At 43.6% G+C, this 22,634-nt stretch overlaps 1 protein-coding gene across 8 annotated transcripts in view; it reads left to right on the top strand.

Moving 5' to 3' along the window:
• Positions 1 to 22,634, top strand: part of lama2 (laminin, alpha 2) — a 167,209-nt gene that overhangs the window by 42,508 nt on the left and 102,067 nt on the right. For all 8 annotated transcript variants that reach the window (XM_067384976.1, XM_067384975.1, XM_067384974.1 and 5 more), the window contains exons 4-11: positions 7,677 to 7,919; positions 10,152 to 10,331; positions 11,682 to 11,771; positions 12,582 to 12,699; positions 13,398 to 13,576; positions 13,950 to 14,049; positions 14,152 to 14,312; positions 21,745 to 21,885. In XM_067384976.1, coding sequence (XP_067241077.1) covers positions 7,677 to 7,919; positions 10,152 to 10,331; positions 11,682 to 11,771; positions 12,582 to 12,699; positions 13,398 to 13,576; positions 13,950 to 14,049; positions 14,152 to 14,312; positions 21,745 to 21,885 — 1,212 coding nt within the window. The remainder of the gene's footprint in view (positions 1 to 7,676; positions 7,920 to 10,151; positions 10,332 to 11,681; positions 11,772 to 12,581; positions 12,700 to 13,397; positions 13,577 to 13,949; positions 14,050 to 14,151; positions 14,313 to 21,744; positions 21,886 to 22,634) is intronic.

Raw genomic sequence — 22,634 nt, 5'->3', positions numbered from 1 at the left:
AGAAATAAAAGGCATTTTTCCTACCCTGATTTTAGCCTCTAATTTGAACGCTCTGTTTTAAGGGGCGTGTCTCTGTGAGACTTCAGTGTAAACGCCCACTGCTGTGATTGGCTGACATATTTGCATATGAAATAATTATTACTAAGTATTACTCTCTCGAAAACTTTTAGCATGTTTTTACTATTACAGCTCTCAAAGTTCACTAATCGTTAAAAAGTGCTGCATTATATTGAGATCGTGGCATGAAAGGTTGCAGGGATGAACACTGAACACTGTACAATGTTGTTGAGATCATGAAATCAGTGATCTCGTCATTCTGCACACTAACGAATGCTTTCATCATAACTAACAGTGCAAACTCGATGTAAATAAGAGATTTGTTGAATAAAACGGGAGTTTTGACGCGAGTCAAATACCATCTCCACAGTGAAGTATGCTGTGCTGACATCACTACAGGACTGACATCTTGTTGGGAAGAATGACTGGTGCACATACTCAAGAGAACAAATAGGAGCGAATGACCCGGACACCATCTGATCTCTGTCCATGTGAGAGTCTAAAGCATTATTAAAATAATTGTGCTCAAGGGCAAGTGTAAGCTAAACTAGAGCAAATACCTGGAGGAATGAGCGACAATAGCCTGTACAAACAGAACATAGCTCTGATTGTTGTGGACAGTTAACGATTAACAGATTATTCATCTATTCTTTGACTAGTTTAGACACTTTATTTACACATTCACTGTATGTTTGCTTTATATTTTAGAAAGGCTACTGTAATTACTGTCTCAGAAGCAATAAACGATACAATTCTTTAAGAGCCGTTATCTGGAGCAGTTTACTTTCACTGCTTCTCTCTTTCACTCACAAGACCAACAAAGTATGGTATTTTATGCTTCGTTATTCATTATCATTCCTACATCATGGAGAAGTGACAGGCAGAAGTCTGGAGGAGCAGGTGTTCTGTTTATTCATTCTCAGCTCGGAGGAATGTGTTACATTATTGTGTTAATCAACTAAACTAATTAAGCTACATTTTACTTCATATGGAAAATATTTATTCATTGAAAGTGCAGTTGTGCCAAACCACATCCTAGTCCTATCAGAAAACATTCTGCATTTTTACAATAATAATAAAAAATTATTTGATTTTTCTTTTTAATTATTATTATTATTATTATTTATATTTTAGCATAAGCTTGAGTTGAAATTTGTTGAGACAAATTATGCAACATGATGCCGGATTCAGTTTGATATCAGAAAAATTAGACAATGGCAAAACAACGCGTTCACTCCCAAGTGTGTTTACCCTTCTGGCTTTTCAGTTATTGAACATTTGCTGGAGTTTGTTCATCTGAACTGAAAGTTATTGAAGCCTCTGAGAATAATCTTTGACAGAAGAGATGTGACACGCAGAGAATACACTGTCATCTGTGAGCGAGGCGGATATATCTGTGTGTGTGTGTGTGTGTGTGTGTGTAGGAGGCAGGGTCTTGAGGCCAGCACACAGAGACAGATAAGGGAGTCACATCTGTGTTTGATTCGTGCCATTTCTGACAGGTTGTGGGTTATGACATGATTTTTATAGCTCTTCTCCTCTCAGTCATATACTGCAGGAATGGTTGTCTGTCTTCTATGAAATCTGTGGCCTTTGCTTGTGAGAAGCGCTGCAGTAAATGAACACCTGAGGGCAGCACACACACACATTTTTTTAGCCAATACCGATACCGATTTTAACAAACAACTACTGGCCGATTCCGATATCGATATTTGTCACTTTTTTTAAAATTTTGTCATTAAAATACATTAGTGTTTTATTGTTTCATGTTCAACATGTACTTTAAGGTATACTAGCTAGTTTATTGCTGCATCGTAAAATAATTTCTATTGAACATGGATTCGATCCATTTAACAATCAACAGGGCAACACAAACACAACAGAACAATGATGCATATGAAATAAACAGTACTTTTCAGGTAGATCTAACTGTAGTTTTCAGGAACAGAAACAAAGTAATCAAATGTAAAATATATTCTTCATTGTGTAAATTAAATTAAAATTAGAAAAGTTTTGTTAAGAGTAAGTAGTAAGTAGTAAGATTTTTATTTTTTTTTTACATTAAAACACAGACAGCAGCAGGAATATTAAGCTACTGTTTGTTACTTTAAGAGCTGCACAGATCCAATATACTGGTACACAGTGAACTGTTCATGTTCGTTTAAGACATAACCGATTATGTTTACAAAGATATTCGCCAACAAGATATTTGAGTGCTGTCTAAAACGTTACTTTCACAAAAATGTAGCAGACTGAGCGTTTGGGGCGTGGCTTCTGTAGCAGACTGAGCGTTTGGGGCGTGGCTTCTGTAGCAGACTGAGAGTTTGGGGCGTGGCTTCTGTAGCAGACTGAGCGTTTGGGGCGTGGCTTCTGTAGCAGACTGAGAGTTTGGGGCGTGGCTTCTGTAGCAGACTGAGAGTTTGGGGCGTGGCTTCTGTAGCAGACTGAGAGTTTGGGGCGTGGCTTCTGTAGCAGACTGAGAGTTTGGGCGTGGCTTCTGTAGCAGACTGAGCGTTTGGGGCGTGGCTTCTGTAGCAGACTGAGAGTTTGGGCGTGGCTTCTGTAGCAGACTGAGAGTTTGGGCGTGGCTTCTGTAGCAGACTGAGCGTTTGGGGCGTGGCTTCTGTAGCAGACTGAGCGTTTGGGCGTGGCTTCTGTAGCAGACTGAGCGTTTGGGGCGTGGCTTCTGTAGCAGGCTGAGCGTTTGGGGCGTGGCTTCTGTAGCAGACTGAGCATTTGAGGGGTGGCTTCTGTAGCAGACTGAGCGTTTGGGCGTGGCTTCTGTAGCAGACTGAGCGTTTGGGGCGTGGCTTCTGTAGCAGACTGAGCGTTTGGGCGTGGCTTCTGTAGCAGACTGAGCGTTTGGGGCGTGGCTTCTGTAGCAGGCTGAGAGTTTGGGGCGTGGCTTCTGTAGCAGACTGAGCGTTTGGGGCGTGGCTTCTGTAGCAGGCTGAGAGTTTGGGGCGTGGCTTCTGTAGCAGACTGAGAGTTTGGGGCGTGGCTACTGTAGCAGACTGAGAGTTTGGGGCGTGGCTACTGTAGCAGACTGAGAGTTTGGGGCGTGGCTTCTGTAGCATACTGAGAGTTTGGGGCGTGGCTTCTGTAGCAGACTGAGAGTTTGGAGCGTGGCTTCTGTAGCAGACTGAGAGTTTGGGGCGTGGCTTCTGTAGCAGACTGAGAGTTTGGGGCGTGGCTACTGTAGCAGACTGAGAGTTTGGAGCGTGGCTACTGTAGCATACTGAGAGTTTGGGGCGTGGCTACTGTAGCATACTGAGAGTTTGGGGCGTGGCTACTGTAGCAGACTGAGAGTTTGGGGCGTGGCTACTGTAGCAGACTGAGGGATTGGGGCGTGGCTACTGTAGCATACTGAGAGTTTGGGGCGTGGCTTCTGTAGCAGACTGAGAGTTTGGAGCGTGGCTACTGTAGCATACTGAGAGTTTGGGGCGTGGCTACTGTAGCATACTGAGAGTTTGGGGCGTGGCTACTGTAGCAGACTGAGAGTTTGGGGCGTGGCTACTGTAGCAGGCTGAGAGTTTGGGGCGTGGCTTCTGTAGCAGACTGAGAGTTTGGGGCGTGGCTTCTGTAGCAGACTGAGAGTTTGGGGCGTGGCTTCTGTAGCAGACTGAGAGTTTGGGGCGTGGCTTCTGTAGCAGACTGAGAGTTTGGGGCGTGGCTTCTGTAGCATACTGAGAGTTTGGGGCGTGGCTTCTGTAGCAGACTGAGAGTTTGGAGCGTGGCTTCTGTAGCAGACTGAGAGTTTGGAGCGTGGCTTCTGTAGCATACTGAGAGTTTGGGGCGTGGCTTCTGTAGCAGACTGAGAGTTTGGAGCGTGGCTTCTGTAGCAGACGGAGAGTTTGGGGCGTGGCTTCTGTAGCAGACTGAGAGTTTGGGGCGTGGCTACTGTAGCAGACTGAGAGTTTGGGGCGTGGCTACTGTAGCAGACTGAGGGATTGGGGCGTGGCTACTGTAGCATACTGAGAGTTTGGGGCGTGGCTTCTGTAGCAGACTGAGAGTTTGGAGCGTGGCTACTGTAGCATACTGAGAGTTTGGGGCGTGGCTACTGTAGCATACTGAGAGTTTGGGGCGTGGCTACTGTAGCAGACTGAGAGTTTGGGGCGTGGCTACTGTAGCATACTGAGAGTTTGGGGCGTGGCTACTGTAGCATACTGAGAGTTTGGGGCGTGGCTTCTGTAGCATACTGAGAGTTTGGGGCGTGGCTACTGTAGCATACTGAGAGTTTGGGGCGTGGCTACTGTAGCATACTGAGAGTTTGGGGCGTGGCTACTGTAGCAGACTGAGAGTTTGGAGCGTGGCTACTGTAGCATACTGAGAGTTTGGGGCGTGGCTTCTGTAGCAGACTGAGAGTTTGGAGCGTGGCTTCTGTAGCAGACTGAGAGTTTGGGGCGTGGCTTCTGTAGCAGACTGAGAGTTTGGGGCGTGGCTTCTGTAGCAGACTGAGAGTTTGGGGCGTGGCTTCTGTAGCAGACTGAGAGTTTGGGGCGTGGCTACTGTAGCAGACTGAGAGTTTGGGGCGTGGCTACTGTAGCATACTGAGAGTTTGGGGCGTGGCTTCTGTAGCAGACTGAGAGTTTGGGGCGTGGCTTCTGTAGCAGACTGAGCGTTTGGGGCGTGGCTTCTGTAGCAGACTGAGCGTTTGGGGCGTGGCTTCTGTAGCAGACTGAGCGTTTGGGGCGTGGCTACTGTAGCAGACTGAGGGTTTGGGGCGTGGCTTCTGTAGCAGACTGAGAGTTTGGGGCGTGGCTACTGTAGCAGACTGAGAGTTTGGGGCGTGGCTACTGTAGCAGACTGAGAGTTTGGGGCGTGGCTACTGTAGCAGACTGAGCGTTTGGGGCGTGGCTTCTGTAGCAGACTGAGAGTTTGGGGCGTGGCTTCTGTAGCAGACTGAGCGTTTGGGGCGTGGCTTCTGTAGCAGACTGAGGGATTGGGGCGTGGCTTCTGTAGCAGACTGAGAGTTTGGGGCGTGGCTTCTGTAGCAGACTGAGCGTTTGGGGCGTGGCTTCTGTAGCAGACTGAGCGTTTGGGGCGTGGCTTCTGTAGCAGACTGAGAGTTTGGGGCGTGGCTTCTGTAGCAGACTGAGGGATTGGGGCGTGGCTTCTGTAGCAGACTGAGAGTTTGGGGCGTGGCTTCTGTAGCAGACTGAGCGTTTGGGGCGTGGCTTCTGTAGCAGACTGAGCGTTTGGGGCGTGGCTACTGTAGCAGACTGAGGGTTTGGGGCGTGGCTTCTGTAGCAGACTGAGAGTTTGGGGCGTGGCTACTGTAGCAGACTGAGAGTTTGGGGCGTGGCTACTGTAGCAGACTGAGAGTTTGGGGCGTGGCTACTGTAGCAGACTGAGCGTTTGGGGCGTGGCTTCTGTAGCAGACTGAGAGTTTGGGGCGTGGCTTCTGTAGCAGACTGAGCGTTTGGGGCGTGGCTTCTGTAGCAGACTGAGGGATTGGGGCGTGGCTTCTGTAGCAGACTGAGAGTTTGGGGCGTGGCTACTGTAGCAGACTGAGCGTTTGGGGCGTGGCTTCTGTAGCAGACTGAGCGTTTGGGGCGTGGCTTCTGTAGCAGACTGAGAGTTTGGGGCGTGGCTTCTGTAGCAGACTGAGGGATTGGGGCGTGGCTTCTGTAGCAGACTGAGAGTTTGGGGCGTGGCTTCTGTAGCAGACTGAGCGTTTGGGGCGTGGCTTCTGTAGCAGACTGAGCGTTTGGGGCGTGGCTTCTGTAGCAGACTGAGGGATTGGGGCGTGGCTTCTGTAGCAGACTGAGAGTTTGGGGCGTGGCTACTGTAGCATACTGAGAGTTTGGGGCGTGGCTTCTGTAGCAGACTGAGCGTTTGGGGCGTGGCTTCTGTAGCAGACTGAGAGTTTGGGGCGTGGCTTCTGTAGCGACTGAGCGTTTGGGGCGTGGCTTCTGTAGCAGACTGAGCGTTTGGGGCGTGGCTTCTGTAGCAGACTGAGCGTTTGGGGCGTGGCTTCTGTAGCATACTGAGAGTTTGGGGCGTGGCTTCTGTAGCAGACTGAGCGTTTGGGGCGTGGCTTCTGTAGCAGACTGAGAGTTTGGGGCGTGGCTTCTGTAGCAGACTGAGGGATTTGGGCGTGGCTTCTGTAGCAGACTGAGAGTTTGGGGCGTGGCTACTGTAGCAGACTGAGAGTTTGGGGCGTGGCTACTGTAGCAGACTGAGAGTTTGGGGCGTGGCTTCTGTAGCAGACTGAGCGTTTGGGGCGTGGCTTCTGTAGCAGACTGAGCGTTTGGGGCGTGGCTTCTGTAGCAGACTGAGAGTTTGGGGCGAGGCTATTGTAGCAGACTGAGAGTTTGGGGCGTGGCTACTGTAGCAGACTGAGAGTTTGGGGCGTGGCTTCTGTAGCAGACTGAGAGTTTGGGGCGAGGCTTCTGTAGCAGACTGAGCGTTTGGGGCGTGGCTTCTGTAGCAGACTGAGCGTTTGGGGCGTGGCTTCTGTAGCAGACTGAGAGTTTGGGGCGAGGCTATTGTAGCAGACTGAGAGTTTGGGGCGTGGCTACTGTAGCAGACTGAGAGTTTGGGGCGTGGCTTCTGTAGCAGACTGAGCGTTTGGGGCGTGGCTTCTGTAGCAGACTGAGAGTTTGGGGCGTGGCTTCTGTAGCAGACTGAGCGTTTGGGGCGTGGCTTCTGTAGCAGACTGAGAGTTTGGGGCGTGGCTTCTGTAGCAGACTGGGCGTTTGGGGCGTGGCTACTGTAGCAGACTGAGGGATTGGGGCGTGGCTACTGTAGCAGGCTGTACTGTAGCAGAGTTTGAGTGTTTCCCTAGACATCATTCAAATTTATATCTGACCACTGCATGCTACAGCTGATCAGTCAGAATATGTGTACATGTTGTGTTACAGTGTGTAGTTTGAAGTGTGACTGGTGTGGCCTTCATTTCCTTGTGTTTTTCATAGTTTTAGTCAGATGATTGTGCTGTTCAGATGTCCTTGCGTCACTCCCGCCTCACCTCTCTCTGAACACAGCACACAAAACAGCATTGTGCTGCGTGAACCAGCGTCCGGAGCTTTGCTGTGAGAGACGGTAACATAAGCCTGTTATCTGCTGGAGATGAAAGAGTGTGTGTGTCTCTCATGGGGCAGTGTTAGCTGAAAAGGTAACAGAAATGAATAGAGACTTCAGCCTAGCTTCTTTCCCCCCGTTTCTCATGTTTTCTTTTTATTCAGGTCAGCTCTTCAGGTAAGCTGGAATGTCACTGCGCCCCGAAGCTTTCTGAAGGCCGCCGAGAACCTGTCAGGGACTGTGTTTAACGTGTCACACCGCGATACACAAACCATCCTCATTTATTGTGTGTGTGTGTGTGCCTCGAGTCTTTTGCTGCTGAATAAAAGACTTTTGAATCATGGGAATCAAGTTTTACTTTTCTTTCTCAGATGTTCTCTTTCATTTCTGTTCATCTATTATGAGAGAGTCTGCTGCCAGCTTTAGCACATATCATATTCATCTTTGTGTAATGGTGTTTTGTATTTGACTCATATTCAAAAAATACTAAAGATTTTACAGATTCTGTCAAGGCTATATAAACAGTGTATACATTTACGTATATATATTTGCGAGAATATTAATGTTCTGTTCCACGTTCTCCTCTTACTCAGATCTTCCAGATCGCTTATGTGATCCTGAAGGCTGCAAACTCGCCTCGGCCTGGAAACTGGATTCTGGAACGTTCTCTGGACGGCGAAACATTCATGCCGTGGCAGTATTACGCTATAACAGACACAGAGTGCATCACACGCTTCGACATCATCCCCAGAACAGGCCCGCCGTCCTACACGCGTGATGATGAGGTCATCTGTACCTCCTTCTACTCTAAGATCCATCCTCTGGAGAACGGCGAGGTGAGAAACTCCTGGACTCATGGGTCAACAGAATTAAGTTGCGTAATGAGAAGGTTTTAATGCCATGATTGACTTCTGAAGGGGTCATATCCTGAACTGGTTTATCATTTAATGTTTTTCCTTTAAATTCATTATTATGTTAATCAAGGTTTCATCATCATTTAGATTTTACCATGAATTAGGCAAAAAGTGCTCAAATCCAGCAGGTAGAAAGCTCAATGAGCTCAAACACAAAAAACACAGAAAAAAGCATTGCATCTACTCATCAGAAGTGAGCCATTCACAACTAGGCCCTTATATACAACAGAGTATTACATCACATGATAGACCACATGACTACATCACATGATTTAATAAAATATATAAACATACAATGGCCACATACATGAGTTGAATCAACTCCACAGCAACTACATCAATTTATCCACTAACCATTCAGAAACGTCTAAAAGTTGTAACTTCTTCCTGAGTCTCTCCATCAGTGTCGACTCCGGTTTGAACAATGTAAGGCTGAACACTTTCCTCATTTTGTCTGCGTGAGATTCTCCAGCTTTGTTGTTGTTGAGCTGTTAAAGCTCCGCCCTCTTCTGGAGCAGCAGCTCATTTGCATTTAAAGGGACACACATAAAAACGGCGTGTTTTTGCTCACACCCAAATAGGGGCAAATTTGACAAGCTATAATAAATGAACTGTGGGGGATTTTGATCTGAAACTTCACAGACACATTCTGGAGACACCAGACACTGATATTACATCTTGTGAAAAGAGGCATTTTAGGTCCCCTTTAAAGAAAAGGAGGAATGTTAAGACCATTGTCATTAAGACCATTAGGTGATACTGTGTCCAAAGTAGAAATCCAGTAAGTTTCACACTTTAAAAGTGATTTTTGGTGAATTGGGAGAATAGGCTAAATGACGACAGAATTGTCATTTTTGGGTAAACTATCTCTTTAAATGCATTTGAATGTATGCGACTGAGGACCTCACTCGACTGCATCTTGAGTTACCTCATTAGTTGTAATCCTTAATTAGAGAAAATAGACAAGAGAAAAATATATTCACAAGCACACACACACACACACACACACACACACACACACACACACACACACACACACACACACACACACACACACACACACACACACACACACACACACACACACACACACACACACACACACACACACACACACACAAACTCCTGTGTCCCTCTCATTCAGAGCCCACTCAATAACACACACACACACACACACACACACACTCATTTACACAGATATCACAGCAAATTTACATACAAACCAAAAACATGTAGAATTATGCATGTTTGCATTATTACAGCTGCTAACTTCCCCACACAGCTCGTCCAACAGCTAATAGCCGGCTGACACGAACACCCACACAGGCATGATAGATGAGATGTAAGTTCTCCGACAGCAGCAGTTTTAATGTGTGTGTGTTTTCTGAAAGTCAGATTTACAGCTGTCAGATCATAGGACTATACTGAACTGTATTGCGTGTGTGTGTGTGTGTGTGTGTGTGTGTGTACCATACTAATGAGGGAGGTGGGTGGGGAGATCAAGCCTGGACTCAAATGTCACTCTATCTCCTTTAAAAGCAGACATCATAAACTCACACAGCACTAATTAGCACACATCATTAACCCAAGAAAAACAGCCCAGTACTACACATACACACACACACACACACACACACACACACACACACACACACACACACACACACACACACACACACACACACACGCACACGCACATCACTTCCTTGAGCTTCATTTGCATTACCACTATGGTAGTCAATAGATTGCAATAATTTATTTTATATATTTGTTTATTAGTTTATATTCTATTAACCCTCTAGTGGACATTTGTCTTTTTACATCTTGAATTTTTTTAACATTTTTACATTTTTCAGAATGCTAAACAATTTGGTGACCTTTGTACGTGCCACTTGATATATGAACACACACAAAAAGAGGACATAAAAACATGAACATGAAAAGTCCAAATGATCTTAAAATAGTCACACTTGTGATCTTCGCACTCACATCAACGCCATAGAAAATAAATGGGAAATACAAAAATACAAACCATTTTTAGATAACAATCTACAAATCAGCCATGTATATAAGTATATATACAACCACAGTTGAGGGAATGATTCAAAGACTCACTCATAAAGACGCAATTCACCATTTCTTGTTTTCTTTCAGATTCACACCTCACTAATAAACGGTCGTCCCAGCGCGGACGATCCATCGCCCACGTTACTCAACTTCACCTCGGCACGTTATATCCGCCTGCAGTTCCAGAGGATCCGCACCCTAAACGCTGACCTCATGACCCTCGACCTCAATGACCCCAAAGACATCGACCCCATCGTCACCAGACGGGTGCGTGCCTCTGCTGGAGCGCTAGTGCGATGCTTTGACACCACAGAGAATGTTTGTCGTCGCACAGTGCCATTCATGCGCCATCTGTGTGTGGATGGTTGGAGCTAATACTGCCCGGGCCGCCTCATCTATTACCAGCCTCTCCTCCTCAGACAGATGGGTTTTAATTAAAATCACACAGTAATTAACAAATCGGCCCGCTCTGTCCCTCTAAGACGCCATATCACACGCCTCCACCCGCCCACTTCCTCCTACAAACTCATTAACTCTCTGATTGACCTGTTTCCATCAAAGAAGAGTTGCGTTATGAAATGCAGGATTATGTTTCTCACGTGCATTGAGCAATTTGGATAAATGTACCCAAATTATTTCACTCAAAGAGTCTTTTTGTAGTCTGAGAGGCATAAGCTGGCTAAATTAAAGGCTAAGTTGAAGGTGATGTGTGTCATTCTCGAGTGTATTGCGACTTTAGTACGTTTAAAGGGTTAGTTCACCCAAAATGTTGTAAACCCGTAAGATGTTCGGTCAACTTCTAAACACAAATATTTTTAATGAAATCTAAGAGGTTTCTGTCCCTCCATTGACAATCCACACAACTACCACTTTGACACTTCAAAAAGTTCAAAATGTGCCACATAACACACGAGAATGAACCTCAATGGTTTTTGAGGAAGCTGCGTAACACGAGAATGAAGGCCAAAACATAGAGAAAAAGATGAGTTTTCAAATGAAAATGTATTAGTGTGGAAAAAGACTTAGTTTTATCATCTCTTTATGAACTTTTTGAAGCATGGACCATCAATGGAGGGACAGAAATCTCTCAGGTTTCTTTAAAAACATCTTTATTTGTGTTTCAAAGTTCTTACAGGTTTGGAATGACAACATGGTGAGTAACTGATGACAGAATTTTCAATTCATTGATCTGTTTGTTTGAGCTTCACAACCAGCTCGACACAACGGTGATGCACAGTCAGTACCTTGAAGGGTGTAGTTTTAGGACATGTGCATCATAAAATAGTGATATATTTACCACAGACACGCTTGCATCAGCATCTAGATCAATTCATTATTTAGATTCATGTTTACAAAAAAAAACACTCTGGCAGCTTTGGGGGGAAAAGTGCTTCACAGACTCTACTTTTGTTATGTGAGGGGTAATGGGAATTATATAGCTTGCAAGATCCTTAGTTCTTCTCAGTCCAGACCACACGTCATATAACTGCAGAAGGTTTGCCAAGGGCAATCTGCATCTGTATATCTTCTTTTACAGTCTGGGATGCAGTCATTACTACAGTTTGTGTTACAGTAGAGTTTGAGTACAAATATGATTGTAATGCTTTTGTTTTTCAGTATTACTACTCCATTAAGGATATATCAGTAGGGGGCATGTGCATCTGTTACGGTCACGCTAAGGCCTGCCCTCTCAACACAGACACCAAGGTTTGTCATCTAAAGCTTGTGTGCAATTTTAATTAGGTTTATTGCTTGAGCTTTATTATTAAGGTGTTAATTAGAGACTAATCACTTGAAGCATGCACTCACAACAGTTTAAAAAACCCAATAACTGCTGTATTTTGTGGTGCCCATGTGTGTGTGTATAACTTTATCAAATTAAACAAGCCTGACAAATATAGATTAAATAAATACGTTCATACAGTGCTCAGTGTAAAGGAGTACAGCCCCTTTGAAAAGTAATATTTTAAACAATATCTCAATGAACACAAAAACTATTTCCAAAATGTGGTGCCATTGCTGACAGCACGAAATGGGGTTTTAACACCCTTTTATAGTCAGCTGTCTGCTGGACACCTGTGTAATGAATAATTCGACTCACCTGTGGTTGACTTCTTGTTAAATTAGACATCTTGGTAAATTTAGCTCTGCTCCAGAGACTTTCAGTGGGGTGTACTCATTTTTGCATCACCCTAATTTGAGTAAAACTGAAAATTTTGTTTTCTAAGTTATATTATTAACCTTACTTTCATGTTAAACAGATTAAACAGATGTTATATTAAACTTGTCAACATTTTGGAAATTGTTTTTGTGTTCATTGAGATATTGTTTAAAATGTAACTTTTTAAAAGGGGGTGTACTCATTTACATTGAGCACTTTTTAAATGTTGTTCATCTATTTTTGGAAATGCACTGTATAACTCTCAATTAAAATTGAGTTTAAATTTGGAATGCATTCTCAAATCAATTCTGAATGGCACACAGTTGGTTTGATTGACGGTTTGGTTTCAATGTCAGAAATTCAGCTGTGAGTGTGAACACAACACTTGTGGGGAGAGCTGTGACCGCTGTTGCCCTGGTTACAACCAGAAACCCTGGATGGCGGGAACCTTCCTCACGCGCCACGTCTGTGAAAGTAAGAGGTCTCAACAATGTCCCGCAGAACTGATCAATTTTGTCTTATTTTAAGTGTGTTCTATAAACAATAGGAACATCAGTTCATCTTATATGAGTGACTATATTCACATCAGCTATGTAAAAGTTAATGCATAATAATTAAAATTATGCAACAGTTTTTTTTTATGAACAAGTCATTGAATGACTCACTCAACCGATTTGTTAAAAACATTCAGGAACGAAACACTGCTACTGTGTGTTGTCAGTGTTGCTGTGTCTTTGTGTGTGGAACCATTTTTTACAAAGTAACCAGCAATATTGTGTCTAAAATGTACTCAATATTGACTTGATTATTTAAAATATTGCATTAAAGCAAAATCACTCAATCTAGCTTTCATTAATGGTATCCTTCCTTTATAAGATCAATCCCAGTGATCCATGCATTGAACAGCATGTGGGTTAAATCCTCAGGAAACACGCATACTGCATAGATGTGTCTGCTAAATAATGTCAATTTAAGCAAAATAACTTGTGATATTGTGGTGGAAATGTTAGCTTCTGATTTATTATTCTTGCAGTGGTGCTGTTGGTCTGATGCCAACATTCAGATCAACTCTTCCTCATGTGGTATTTCAGTATTTTAACCGGATATTCATGTGTCAGTAACTGTACTTCTCTTCTTATGTTGTATTATTGTGTGATGTGTTTATTTGCCAGAGTGTAACTGTCACGGTAAATCAGAGGAATGCTATTACAACCAGACTGTGGCCGATGCTAAGCTGAGCATGAATATTAATGGCGCGTATGAGGGGGGCGGAGTCTGTCTTGGTTGCTCTGACAACACAGGAGGAATTAACTGTCAATCATGCATAGACGGATACTACAGACCAAGTGGGGTGAGTTTTCTCCTATTCCTGTCTGAGAAAGTGTTTGGTCCTCATTGTGCTACTTCTAAAATCAACTTTTTCTAGGGGAAAAATTGAGAAATTAAGCTCATTTAAGCTCCACCTCCTTAGTATGATGTCGAGCTTTCCTAATATAATCTTTAGTGTCCCAGAAACAACTTTTGCCATACTTTTGGATAATTTTCGTACAGTTCTGTGTTGAACTATTCAAACACATAGGACTTTCAGAGCCTTTTATTCAACTCAGATAGTCAGAACGTCCCATATCTCCCTTTGAATGAGGCCTTAGACTTGAGATGCCATGGGTCAACATCATTTTGAAGGCAGGGTTTAGTGAATAGTGTTTGTTCTCATATTTCCACAGGTGAGTCCAGACGAGAGCTGGCCCTGCAGACCCTGCTCATGTGACCTGAGAGGTTCACTTCACTCCACCTGTGTTCCAGATGAGAGTCGGGCCACCACAGGTACAACACCACACATGATGGGTCAGCAGCCCGGTGTCCACCTATTGTTTTTGGTGATCTGATCACAAGTTTTCAGCACTAAATACAGGTGTAATGTGGCAGGTTTGGCTGTGGGCTCGTGCATCTGTAAGCAGGGCTACGCAGGTGAGAAGTGCGACAGGTGTGCGTTCGGATACACAGGATTCCCTCAGTGTGAGCGGTGCGACTGCAGCGGCGAGGGCAGCGTTAACCAGGATCCCTGCCAGCCGCCCTGTGTGTGTAAGGTACGAACGTTTCCACATCACCACCGGCCTCGCTCTGGTTATACATTCACGATCACACAGTGCTACAGTAATACCACAACGCTACTGTACGAGTCATTTTATATCATGGGTATGTATTAAAATAGAAGCTGAAAAAATGGTAAATGTAAAAAAGTAAATGATTCTTTGTCTAATTTGCTTCTGGCTCAGAGTCTGTGGCAGCCCGTGTGGTCAAAATTGCACTTATGTATGCTTTTCTAAAATGTTAATTATGAGTTCTAGAAATTGATTTTTCCCTCTCTGATTCCTTCGGTCATTTTAAATGAACTAAAACACTTTTTACAGTACTTCTCTTACAAAATTTGCCTTACAAAATTCATTGATTCATTTTTTATTTTTTGGAGAAACCGTTTCATGGAGGTCAGTGTGATTCCTTGGCGTGTAGGTTGGGGTCGTATTGTTTAGATATTTATGGATGCCAATCTGTGTCTCTGAAAAATATTAATACGTATGGTTAACATAAAACCTATTAAGCAGATGGTCTACTAATACTCTAATGACTGCTAGTTGACGTTGCAAAGTTACTTATAGTAAGTAAGTAGGGTGTGTAAAGTAGGCAATCAAAATAAAGTGTTACTGCTAGTTTATACAAAATATATAAACTAGTAGTGTAATATTGCTCGGCTGGTAATGTTGAGGTGATCTTCTATCATCCTCTGGTCCAGCGTCCTCCAGAGGATCTGTAGAGTTGTCAGTGCTGAGCTACAAAACGAATACAAGAAATCAGACCTGGCCTACAATCATTATGGTCAAAGCATAGTAAATGGACAAGCTTACAGCACAGACCATTGGCCGTGGGTAACACAAACAACATCATCTCATGTGTCCCACTGACGCTTGGCAGGGAGCTGATACTCCCAACTGCAGTGAATGGCTTTCAAATTATGCATGAAAGCACTAGTGGTAAGAAAATGGTGATGAACTAGCAGATTTTGTGAACGACAGATGGTGCAGCCCAGGACAAATTGCTATCAAGGCCAGTTTTTGGGACCTAAATGCAGTCATAGTTCCTTTTGTGGGAGTATTCACACAGAGTGGTTTAGCTGTATGTTGACTCTTAAAGGGATAGTTCACCCAAAAATGATGACTTTGTTCTTTCAGCCGAGCATAATCTCCGCTTTGTAATGGCATTGAATAGTGTCCGAGTTTTTGAAGCTCCAATAAGCACATCCATCCATCATAAGAGTAATCCATACGACTCCAGTGGCTTTATAAATGCCTTCTGAAGTGAAGCGACGAGTTTTTGTAAGAAAAATATCCATATTTAAAAGTGTTTAAAATAACATAATGGCACTTTAAAATGCTGTAAAACACACAATTCACAAGCGCAATGATCAAACACGCCTGTCTAGTGTGCGTTTTCATAGAATTGTTTCCATTGTTTTTCTATGAAAATGCGCACTAGACAGGCGTGTTTGATCATTGCGCTTGTGAATTGTGTGTAGAGCAGTAGAATGGAAAAGTGCGCTCTGTGTGTATGGCATCTTATGGTGGCATTAGAAAACTTAACATTTGTCAACCAATGCATTTAATTACCAACTCTCTAGACTTTAATCATGTAAATGTAGTTGAATGCCAACATTTTGGATATGGCCTGAAATGCTCCTGTTAGTCAGTTGGTTGGATTCACTATTTCAAGAAAATTAAAGTGAATTGACATTTCTCTATTTTAGGTTCATGTGTTCACTTTAGATTCACTATTTCTCACTTGTATGGAATAATTGCAGTGATCTCCAAGATTTTAAGGCACCATTAACTTTCTAGAGACTGTTCAGGCTGAACAAGAAAACCAATTACGTCAGAGAGCACTGAATCAGAAAGGCCATCATCCAGGTTACAAGGAATCTCACACAAGCATGTGGTGGCATGTCATCTCAATAAACAGAAATGAAAACAGACATCCACATGCTCCAGAAGACATCTTTCCAGATATTCTAAGAAGAACACAGAAAACTTGGCTTTGTGATTTCTGATCCGTTCGGGTGTGCCATATTCCTGCACACTAATCCTGTCACAACCGGGACTGTGAGGAAACGGAGATACAGATACAGAGATACAGAAGATGAAAACATCAAAAAGTTCCCAAAATGAGTGATGTGCTTCAACAAAATGCCACTGTGAAGGATCTAAAGGATGAAAGAATAGGCCTTTAGATCTGGTCTTTAGTTCACTTTGAGAGGTGAAAATCACTACAGTGAGGAGTTTATCAAGGAACAATGATGTCTGGAGTGGACAGAGATCAGTTACCATTTCCAAAAAGTAAGCTGGTAGTGCAGAGGAACTTGGAAAAAGGTTTAGATGAACATATCTCAAGAAGCAGCCCTTCAGCCATCTGGCTTTACGAGGCTTCAGGTAGACGCTAAAGGAGATCCACAGTGTCTGGAGGCCTGACAAAACCACCCACAGGGTGTTAGAGACCTTTGTTACCCTGGGACTTTCAGCTGGTCATCTACAGGACAAAAGCGTTGGTGGTAGATTTCCAGAGTCCAGTCATTCAGTGAGGAAAAACACTGCTGTAGACAGTGAATAAGACTTCAGAGCTGCACTCTGGACGGCCTCTTCTTCTTGTGAAGATGGCAGGTGGGAGTCCTGAGGACCCTAATGATTGATTGTAGTCAGGAAGTCATCATGGGATTTTAAAATGATCTGTTTTCCAAAAGCAGAGTACAGGAGTGAATCCGCTGCTGTAGTAGAGCCAGTGATTCAGATTTTCCAATGTAGGTGGACATCTCACTTACATGAAGGATCTCTGTACGGTGTCGTGAATTTGGGTCACCTCATTTAAAGGATTAGTTCACTTCAGAATGAAAATTTCCTGATAATTTACTCACCCCATGTCATCCAATATATTCATGTGTTTCATTGGAAAAGAAATGAAGGTTTTTGAGAAGAACATTCCAGGATTTTTCTCCATATAGTGGACTTCACTGGGGTTCAACGGGTTGAAGGTCCAAATGTCAGTTTCAGTGCAGCTTCAAAGAGCTCTACATGATCCCAGACGAGGAATAAGAGTCTGATCTATAGAAACCATCGGACATTTTCTAAAAAAAAATAAAAAATAATAATTTATATACTTTTTAACCACAAATGCTCGTCTTGCACTGCTCTGTGATGCTCCACACATGACGTAATCATGTTGGAAAGGTTTCTCTAGATGAGACTCTTATTCCTCGTCTGGGATCATGTAGAGCTCTTTGAAGCTGCATTGAAACTGACATTTGGACCTTCAACCCGTTGAACCCCAGCTGTTTGTGAATGTTAGTTGGAACTGCATTAGTAACGATGGAACTTGCAACCATAGTTGGGTAATGATGCTTTTGGGAAAGAACAGAAGCTCCAAGAAAACAGCAACAGCCATTGTTTTTGTAGTTGTGGGTAGAAACACATTATATGATGTTAAAGTGGCTCTCTGCCACCTCAGTGTAAGAACGCAACGCTTCATATGAAAGCTGCTATGCTGGCCCAGTATCAGACACAGTATCTTTATTCTGTGTAAAAGAAATAGCTTGAAAGCTTCTTTACACTTTGCTGTTATCCTGGAAACCAGCATGCATCTTTTTTTCGTCAGCTGTCAAATTTGTTTCAGCCTAAATCAATTTCCCCATGTTCAAATCTTTGGTGCGCATACAAACTGTGCAGTGCTTTAAAATGAAAAAAAAAATAATAATAATCTTCGGCCTTAATGCAGGACTACAGATCACTGAGAAGGGTTTCGCAGGATTTCTCTCAGCACTCCGGATGGATGGATGAACAGATGAAGAGTGAGTGGAGGTGAAGTGTGTTTGGCATTACCCACATGAAGAGGCTGTGATGGTCAGATTATAGAGGCAAGCGTTCAGCTCTCTTCAGTAATGGCTCGGCTCAGGCAGAGCGCCAGTGTAAATGGAACATTAAGGAACATCAGTAAATTACACCCACAGACGGGATGGACTCGCTCCAGGTGCTGCGCTCGCACGCCAAACTCGCCAATAGCTGTAATATACAGAAATAAATGAAAGTGTCAGAACTCAGTCTGGTGACGGGAACACAAAAGTTCATTTAGAGAGTTTGTCGTGCTGTCAATAAACTTCTCACAAAACAACCCAGTCGCTGGGCTAAAAACAACCCAACCTCTGGGTGAAAACAACCCAACCACTGTGCTGAAAACAACCCAACCTCTGGGTTAAAACAACCCAACCACTGTGCTGAAAACAACCCAACCGCTGGGATAAAACAACCCTATTGATGGGCTAAAACAACCCAACCACTGGGCTAAAACAACCTAAACCGCTGGGTTAAAGCAACCCAATCGATGGGCTAAAACAACCCAATCGTTGGGTCAAAACAACCCAATCAATGGGCTAAAACAACCCAACCGCTGGGTTAAAACAACCCAATTGCTGGGCTAAAACAACCCAACCTCTGGATTAAAACAATCCAATCGCTGGGTAAAACAACCCAACCGCTGGGTTAAAACAACCAAATTGCTGGGCTAAAACAACCCAACCGCTGGGTTAAAACAACCCAATCGATGAGCTAAAACAACCCAACCGCTGGGTTACAACAACCCAATTGCTGGGCTGAAACAACTCAACCTCTGGATTAAAACAATCCAATCGCTGGGCCAAAACAACCCAACCGCTGGGCTAAAACAATCCAATCGCTGGATTAAAACAATCCAATCGCTGGGTAAAACAACCCAACCGCTGGGTTAAAACAACCAAATTGCTGGGCTAAAACAACCCAACCGCTGGGTTAAAACAACCCAATCGATGAGCTAAAACAACCCAACCGCTGGGTTACAACAACCCAATTGCTGGGCTGAAACAACTCAACCTCTGGATTAAAACAATCCAATCGCTGGGCCAAAACAACCCAATCGCTGGGCTAAAACAACCCAACCGCTGGGATAAAACAACCCAACCACTGTGCTAAAAACAACCCAACCACTGTGCTAAAAACAACCCAACCTCTGGGTTAAAACAACCCAACCACTGTGCTAAAAACAACCCAACTTCTGGGTTAAAACAACCCAACCACTGTGCTAAAAACAACCCAACTTCTGGGTTAAAACAACCCAACCGCTGGGCTAAAAACAACCCAACTTCTGGGTTAAAACAACCCAACCACTGTGCTAAAAACAACCCAACCTCTGGGTTAAAACAACCCAACCACTGTGCTGAAAACAACCCAACCTCTGGGTTAAAACAACCCAACCACTGTGCTGAAAACAACCCAACCTCTGGGTTAAAACAACCCAACCACTGTGCTGAAAACAACCCAACCTCTGGGTTAAAACAACCCAACCTCTGGATTAAAACAATCCAATCGCTGGGCTAAAAACAACCCAACTTCTGGGTTAAAACAACCCAACCACTGTGCTAAAAACAACCCAACCTCTGGGTTAAAACAACCCAACCACTGTGCTAAAAACAACCCAACCTCTGGGTTAAAACAACCCAACCTCTGGATTAAAACAATCCAATCACTGGGCTAAAAACAACCCAACTTCTGGGTTAAAACAACCCAACCACTGTGCTAAAAACAACCCAACCTCTGGGTTAAAACAACCCAACCACTGTGCTAAAAACAACCCAACTTCTGGGTTAAAACAACCCAACCGCTGGGCTAAAAACAACCCAACCTCTGGGTTAAAACAACCCAACCACTGTGCTGAAAACAACCCAACCTCTGGGTTAAAACAACCCAACCTCTGGATTAAAACAATCCAATCGCTGGGCTAAAACAACCCAACCACTGGGTTAAAACAACCTAATTGCTGGGCTAAAACAACCCAACCACTGGGCTAAAACAACCCAACCGCTGGGTTAAAACAACCCAAACTCTGGATTAAAACAATCCAATCGCTGGGCTAAAACAACCCAAACGCTGGGTTAAAACAACCTAATTGCTGGGCTAAAACAACCCAACCTCTGGATTAAAACAATCCAATCGCTGGGCTAAAACAACCCAACCACTGTGCTAAAAACAACCCAACCTCTTGGTTAAAACAACCCAACCACTGTGCTAAAAACAACCCAACCTCTGGGTTAAAACAACCCAACCACTGGGTTAAAACAACCCAACCACTGTGCTAAAAACAACCCAACCGCTGGGCTAAAACAACCCAACTTCTGGGTTAAAACAACCCAACCGCCGGGCTAAAACAACCCAACTTCTGGGTTAAAACAACCCAACCACTGTGCTGAAAACAACCCAACCGCTGGGATAAAACAACCCTATTGATGGGCTAAAACAACCCAACCTCTGGGATAAAAACAACCCAACCTCTTGGTTAAAAACAACCCAACCACTGTGCTAAAAACAACCCAACCGCTGGGCTAAAACAACCCAACTTCTGGGTTAAAACAACCCAACCGCCGGGCTAAAACAACCCAACTTCTGGGTTAAAACAACCCAACCACTGTGCTGAAAACAACCCAACCGCTGGGATAAAACAACCCTATTGATGGGCTAAAACAACCCAACCGCTGGGATAAAAACAACCCAACCTCTTGGTTAAAAACAACCCAACCACTGTGCTAAAAACAACCCAACCTCTTGGTTAAAACAACCCAACCACTGTGCTAAAAACAACCCAACCTCTGGGTTAAAACAACCCAACCACTGGGTTAAAACAACCCAACCACTGTGCTAAAAACAACCCAACCGCTGGGCTAAAACAACCCAACTTCTGGGTTAAAACAACCCAACCACTGTGCTGAAAACAACCCAACCGCTGGGATAAAACAACCCTATTGATGGGCTAAAACAACCCAACCACTGGGTTAAAAAATGATTGACACCCCATTTTGTTTTATAAAGAAACTGATAATAAACAAGAATTGATATAATTATCGATATTAATAAGAATAATAATCATAAATGTTTCTTGAGCATCATTTCTGAAGGATCATGTGACACTGAAGACTGGAGTAATGATGCTGAAAATTCAGCTTTGATCACAGGAATAAATTACACTTTACTGTATATTGACATAGAAAACAGCTGATTTAAATCATAACAATATTTCACTGTTTTTACTGTTTTGACTGTATTTTTAATTAATTTAATGCAGCCTTGGTGAGCAGAAGAGACTGTTAATGTTTTCAAAAACAGTAAACCGGCCCCATACCGACTCACGACAGTAGTGTGTATAGGCTATGTTTTGGCAAGCTTATTTCAACTTATTTGAATTCTAAATGGTGCACAAACCCTGTTACAGAGGTCCTGCAGCTATTGAAATAAATGAAATAGAAGAATAATGAGTTTTCCTCGTCTGTGGAGGTTTGCGCACCTGCGTGTGTGTTTAAGTAACACACTTCCCATGGGTTAGAGCTGCTTTAACAGTGTTTAATAGAGCATGCAGCCCAGTTTCACTCAACACTCTCTCTCTCTCTCTCTCTCTCTTCAGGAGCATGTGGAGGGACGGAACTGTGACCGCTGTAAACAGGGATTCTATCATCTCCGTGGAGACCATCCCCGTGGATGCGAGAAGTGCTACTGTTCTGGGCTGGCCAGCCTGTGTACTGAATCCCACTGGGACTACAGTAATGTAGGAGACAAGCCGTTTCACTATGAGTGTGTGTGTGTGTGTTGTCATTAGTTACACTATCTCAAATCTCTGCTTGGCTAGTGGGATTCAGTCTTATTAAGCAGTAATGGCTGTTCTTACACACACACAGACGATTCACATGGATATTTTCCAGTTTAATGAGTGAATAAAAAGTCGCTGGTCATCACGTTTAAAAGCGAACGGTCATGAGCGCAGTTTTTACACACAAAGGGGACATGTTAAGAAGGGTGAAAGGTGAATAGTGTATTGGGCATCAATTTGTGTGTGTGAATTTGTGTGTATCAGCGGCACGAGCGTGTGTGTGTGTGTGTGTGTGAGAGAGATGGCTACAGCATCTGTCTGTACAATTAAGCTGACCTTGAGTTGTGTTTTCAGAGCTCTGCTAGCTTTAATTACGGCTGCTTGTGTGTGTGTGTGTGTGTGTGTGTGTGTGTGTTCTGTGGCTTTAGAGGCAGATCTTAATAACTTTAAATGTCATTAAGTGGCTAAACACATTCATGAAACTGTCCAATCACACACACTCTTAGAAATGTATTGCTAAACTACACTGAAATAAGAAATCATCAGGCCCTGAACGTTGGTGCGGGATTGACTGTGTTGCACTTACTCTTTTCCACAAGTTCTGTAATTCCTGTAAATATTTATTCGCTGTATATTAGAGTAAATGAATCCACACAGATAAACAGTCTTCAATGTTTCTGTCAGGCTGTAATTTCATTAAGTGACTC

This window comes from Chanodichthys erythropterus, chromosome 4 (assembly GCF_024489055.1).
Source record: "Chanodichthys erythropterus isolate Z2021 chromosome 4, ASM2448905v1, whole genome shotgun sequence".
Classification (NCBI taxonomy): Eukaryota; Metazoa; Chordata; class Actinopteri; order Cypriniformes; family Xenocyprididae; genus Chanodichthys; species Chanodichthys erythropterus.
The sequence above is the reverse complement of the archived record's forward strand: the minus strand, read 5'-3'. Positions and strand labels throughout refer to the sequence as shown.